The sequence below is a fragment of the Montipora capricornis genome, chromosome 5, assembly GCF_036669925.1.
Source record: "Montipora capricornis isolate CH-2021 chromosome 5, ASM3666992v2, whole genome shotgun sequence".
NCBI lineage: Eukaryota > Metazoa > Cnidaria > Anthozoa > Scleractinia > Acroporidae > Montipora > Montipora capricornis.
Genome location: NC_090887.1, coordinates 18,302,365 through 18,307,364, shown reverse-complemented (window position 1 = coordinate 18,307,364; position 5,000 = coordinate 18,302,365). Strand labels below are relative to the sequence as shown.

Below are 5,000 nucleotides of genomic sequence, written 5' to 3'. Positions count from 1 at the left end.
CAAGCAGTGTAAGTGTTTTAGCTTATGTTGTGGTGTTCTCACATGATTTGGGCTCCAAGAGGGTTGGCTCCAGGGAACAGTGACGTCAAAGGCTCACTAGCTTAAAATTTCATTGTGTGAATGCAGCTTGTTATATCTGCAAAACGCGAGTTTAAAAGTCTGAAAGCCCAAAACTTCCTTTCTGCGTATTAATTCTGCTGCGTACACAAGCATTGTGACCCTTTGATGTCATTTTCTCCTCAACCCAGCTCTCTCAAGATCTTAGTTTGAAATGCCGGAGGAAAATTCCAGTTAAAATAAACAGGTGTCTTTTGAAAACCAAGGCTTAGAACTTTGGTCCCTTAGTGTTTAGTTAACATAGTTTTGAAATCCAAAGAAAAATATAAATTGATTTTTTTGGTCACAGGGGCACTTAACTGTTAAAGTGATTATTTCATGTAAATGGTGTTACAGTCGTATTTCTGTTTGCTTGCAGTGAAGACAGACAAGAAAGAAGACAGGAGAAAACGGGAAATAAAAGAGCAAGAAAGAAGGGTAATATGTCATTCCTCTAGAACAATAATATTATACGCTTACGTGGTGGGGGGGGGGGGGGGGGGGGGGGGGGTGGGGGGAGAATGGCTACCAGACTGAGAAAAAGACTTGGCCAAGAAGTTGTGGCCCTGTCTTCTGGAAGTTTAAAAACCTCTGACCCTCCCCTTACTCCATTCAATAAAATTGTGACCCTCCCCTAGGACAAAATAATGAAACAGTTGTTAACAAATAGCATTCTATTTTTCCTTTTGCCTATCAAACTTCAATCAATAACAGAGATATCTTGCTTTCCATGTCCTGCATGTTCTACCAGAGTTGGGAATACACAAGATGCCACTGATTTGTAAATCCTCATTGTTGCCGACGTCATCGTCCTCATAGTCGTCCTTATCATTGTCTCATCGTCTTCTTAATCATTGTCAACGTCGCTTTCGTTGTCACTCTCGTCGTAATCTTGATCTGGATCACTTTTCTCGCCGGTATCTGTTGCCACTCCCTTCGCCAAGATGTCCTCCAGTACAACATCATTTTCATATTCGTCTTCTGATTCTTCACCCTCGGCATCATCTTTCTCATCGTTAAGCATATTTGCGTTAACTAAAGATCTCGCAAGGTGAGCAGCAACAATGTCTACTTTGTCACGTTTAAGTCTGGTCCTTGAACATCTTATGTGATGCTTGTCGAGGCACGCATCAAGGAAGGAGTCTATGAAGTATCTGAGTTGCCCTTCTCTATACATTGACACCAGAAACCCATAAGGGTTGAAACGTGTAACGGCCCCTTGTGTGCTGGGAAACAAGCTTCTGAATATTCAATTTGCTAAGTACCATATTTGGAACAACAAGAGCGAGGAGTTTCCAAATATGGTACTTAGCAGTGAAACATTCAACCAATCAGTTCGCACTGAATATTCGGAAGTTGTGAACGCGCGTTACACGTTTCAACCCTTATAGGTTTCTGTTGACACCCAATCAAGTCGTCTTACGTCTTGTTTGTTTCCTCTCTCTGAAGTCTTTTCCTTGATTCGTCCCGTTTTATTTTCTTGAGCTGCAGATCTTCAAGGTGGCAGACGTATTTTCTGACGAGATCTTCTGCTACATATTTTTTACTAAATTCGTGAACGACACTCGGGTCGCTGAGTAATCCTTTTAAACGAAATAGATGAATAATAGCTATTAAAATACGTTTCTATATAAAGTTGTGTAATTTTAGTCATTTTGATAATAACAAATGAAAATATTTTACATCTGAATGCATGTTTGTCAGTATTGATTATCTTCCTTAATTAAAACATTTTCGCAGCAGAGCTCTTGATTGAAAATCATCCAGAGCTGTTTCATTGACCGGAGTGTCGTTCACGTGACAATAATAATAATAATAATAATAATAATAATAATAATAATAATAATAATAATAATAATAATATATATAACCTAATATAGCGCCAAGTTCGCTGGCGCTTAAAAACGTACAAAAAAAAAATAGAATTTAGAATTGTAATTGATAATTAAGTAGAGGCATGATTAAATAAATAAGTCTTAAGTTTTCCAGTGTCTTTTTCACACAACATTTTATAAAAGCATAATCAGACTCTTGATGCATTTTACTAGATTTGATTTGTCCAAATCCTCGTCATCATTTCTGATAAATCATAACGACTTCCTCTAGTAGACATCTTACCAAAAACAAATTTCTTATCAACTGGCCTCCTTTGGTATGACACTGTTGATAGGGAAGACTAATTGCTTGTTAATTACCTCTAAAGTGAGTTTCAACCGAGTGTCGTAAAGCCAAAACCAAAGTTATTACTTTTGCTAATCATAAAGAACGGAGACAATCCAGTAGACCAATTAAAAGTCGAAGTAGTTACACTTAGCCGACACAAAGCGCGGGAAAATGTGCACGCGTAAGCCACGATTGGTTTTGGTTTCACCTCTGATTGGTTGAAAAAATGGCGCGAGAACTTTGAACCAATCACTGTGTCTATTGTGTTTACAGGAGAGAGAGGATGATTTGCGCGAGATGCAAAGAAAGTGGCGCGAACGGTAAGGATGTTATCAACACTTCATGTAGCAATTTTGTCGCCGATAGCATCTAATGCTTGTGTGAACACACCTAAAGAGGACACTTCACTGGATCATGGCGTTTTCATTTCTTTACCAAGGGATTTACATTATTTTTACATAGCAAGTTTCCCAACACTAATCTTGATTTTTTTTAAGTCATGGGTGAAAATCCCCGTAAGATACAATGACGAACCCCTTTATTAATCTCATTTTTTCACTTTTTGTGCGAAATAAAATGTTTTTTAGAGAAAGAGAACGGGATAGATTTGACAGGAGTCGATCATCTTCACCAAGAGGTAAGGGAAAATAAAATTAACTGAGATAAACAATTTAACCATTTGGACCCAAATACTGTACATGTATGCTCCAAAAACAATAATTATCATTCGATGTATTTTTTCCTTCCTTTTCATTGGCCGAGAGCCCACCACGTGACCTGCCGCCACTGCCACTGATTTGTAAAGGATTTGTTCATTTCAGCAACATGGCTGACATTACGTCATATCTGTGCGCTCCATTTACGAATTATATCGTTAATTAGTCTAAACTAAAATTAACAAATCGAAAGTGGTTCAGCGTTGTCTGTACTCTTATCGTCAACGATATTCTTCATCACAGTGGTCAAAATGTTGTGGACTCACGAGGCGTAGCCGAGTGAGTCTACAACATTTTGACCACTGTGATGACGAATATCGTTGTCGATAAGAGTACAGACAACAATGAACCACTTTCGATTTGTTTTTTACCACAATATTCAACGCCAAAGAAAGTTTTTATTTCAGAGCGTGACTAAAATCATAGCTCAAAGACAGAGGAAGCGTTGTCTATAACTTTCTCGCAATGTGATTGGTTTATTTCCCAAAATGAGCGTTCCTGATTGGCTATTACATTGCGTGACAAACTGACGCAAGCATGACGCGAGCAGCGTTATCTAGACTCTTATCGACAACGGCAAATTAGCCAATCAGATTGCGAGATTACAAGCAATTGTGGTAAAAAAAAAATGTGGGTCATTGCTATGGATGTTATCATTACTTAAAACCCTTTGACTCTAGAACCGCTGTCGACTGAGTGCTTCTCAATATTGTTGTTCATTTGAATGGAAGCATTTCATGACTTCAATTATCGACCCGAAATTGTTTCATTTCAATCAAGCAAAGTTAAGGGAAACTTATTAAGTGGTGAAGATCGTGAATGTTCTTCCAACTGGATTTTGGACGGAAATGCCTTATTGATTTGTCAGGGCTTTAAATCAACATGGTTATCCAGAGAAATACAACTAGTAAATATTTACTTTACATTGTAGAAAGACGAAGAAGCTCTTCGCGATCGCCACCACGTAGGTAAGATATTCCAAGTTCAATTTTCCTCAAAGGTAACTTCCCCTCCAGCTAAATCTCAAGGTGTAAGGATAGCTGCTATTCAGTACATCACTGTCGACTTTTCTTTCCATATACCAACTTTCTTGTAATAACTCGTTTCATTTATTTCTCAGGCGACAAAGAAGCAGATCTAGATCGGGAACACCTGTTGAGCCCCAAAAAAGTTAGTTGTTTTTATATGTTGTGATTGAATTGGAATGGATGAGCGGAGGACGAACATTCTGAGTGGCTTTCATTCAAACTTTAGGATTTCATCGAAGGTCTCAAAATCTAGAATCACTTTGTACAGCGTAATGTACAGTAATGCAGTAAAATATTATGCAGTAGGTTCCACTTCCAGGTGCACTGGTGACGTAATTCGGAGGACTGGGGAGAAAAATTTTAATGCCGTATCCCACAACCGCGCGCGGCCTTATTTTCGAATTCAACATGGCAGAGGCGAGGTTAGATCTCGTCGGGTCTACTTGAATGTTCATTCAGTAACAGGAAATGTGGAAGACACGGAATGATCTTTTAAGTTTTGGCGATAGAAATACTGCAGGAGGTTTGGAAACAACACCTAAGGCCGCGCGCGGTTGTGCGATACGGCATTAAAATTTGTCTTCCCAGTCCTCCGAATTATGTCACCAAATCACATGGTTGAGTTGTGAAACTCAGAATTTCTCCCACACATTTAAACGCTACAGTCACCTGGTACACCACGCTAATAATCGTTGCCAAAAAAATGCCCTATAGTCTCCACATTGTCCTTCAAAAAGGAGATTGTTACGTATGTAAAGAGTTGTGTATATTCTCGATAGATTTCAATTCATAATAGTGTTGGGATTTAAATGTACAACGAATAGCTCTTTTAGAATAGTTTCACTTGCTTGACATAACACAAATTTTTCTTAGTACCTTTTCCTCGTCTGTGTCGTTAATTTTTGTTACGCCGGGTAACGCAAAGTGGAAGTCTTGTTATTAGTGGGATTCCTGTGTCATTTTTCCTCGTTCTCACCTCTCGCTTCACAGTTCCAGT

At 38.7% G+C, this 5,000-nt stretch overlaps 1 protein-coding gene across 2 annotated transcripts in view; it reads left to right on the top strand.

The window, feature by feature from the left end:
• Positions 1-5,000, top strand: part of LOC138049754 (CLK4-associating serine/arginine rich protein-like) — a 21,520-nt gene that overhangs the window by 16,053 nt on the left and 467 nt on the right. Inside the window, exons 16-22 of one of the 2 annotated variants that reach the window (XR_011132434.1) lie at positions 1-8; positions 476-534; positions 2,533-2,579; positions 2,847-2,896; positions 3,907-3,943; positions 4,096-4,242; positions 4,994-5,000. The exon at positions 1-8 is cut by the window's left edge and continues 47 nt beyond it; the exon at positions 4,994-5,000 is cut by the window's right edge and continues 467 nt beyond it. Coding sequence is in view for 1 of the 2 variants with exons in the window: in XM_068896163.1 (XP_068752264.1) it covers positions 1-8; positions 476-534; positions 2,533-2,579; positions 2,847-2,896; positions 3,907-3,943; positions 4,096-4,145; positions 4,994-5,000 (258 nt within the window). In the remaining variant the exon portion in view is untranslated. The remainder of the gene's footprint in view (positions 9-475; positions 535-2,532; positions 2,580-2,846; positions 2,897-3,906; positions 3,944-4,095; positions 4,243-4,993) is intronic. The other variant, XM_068896163.1, reaches the window with a different exon arrangement.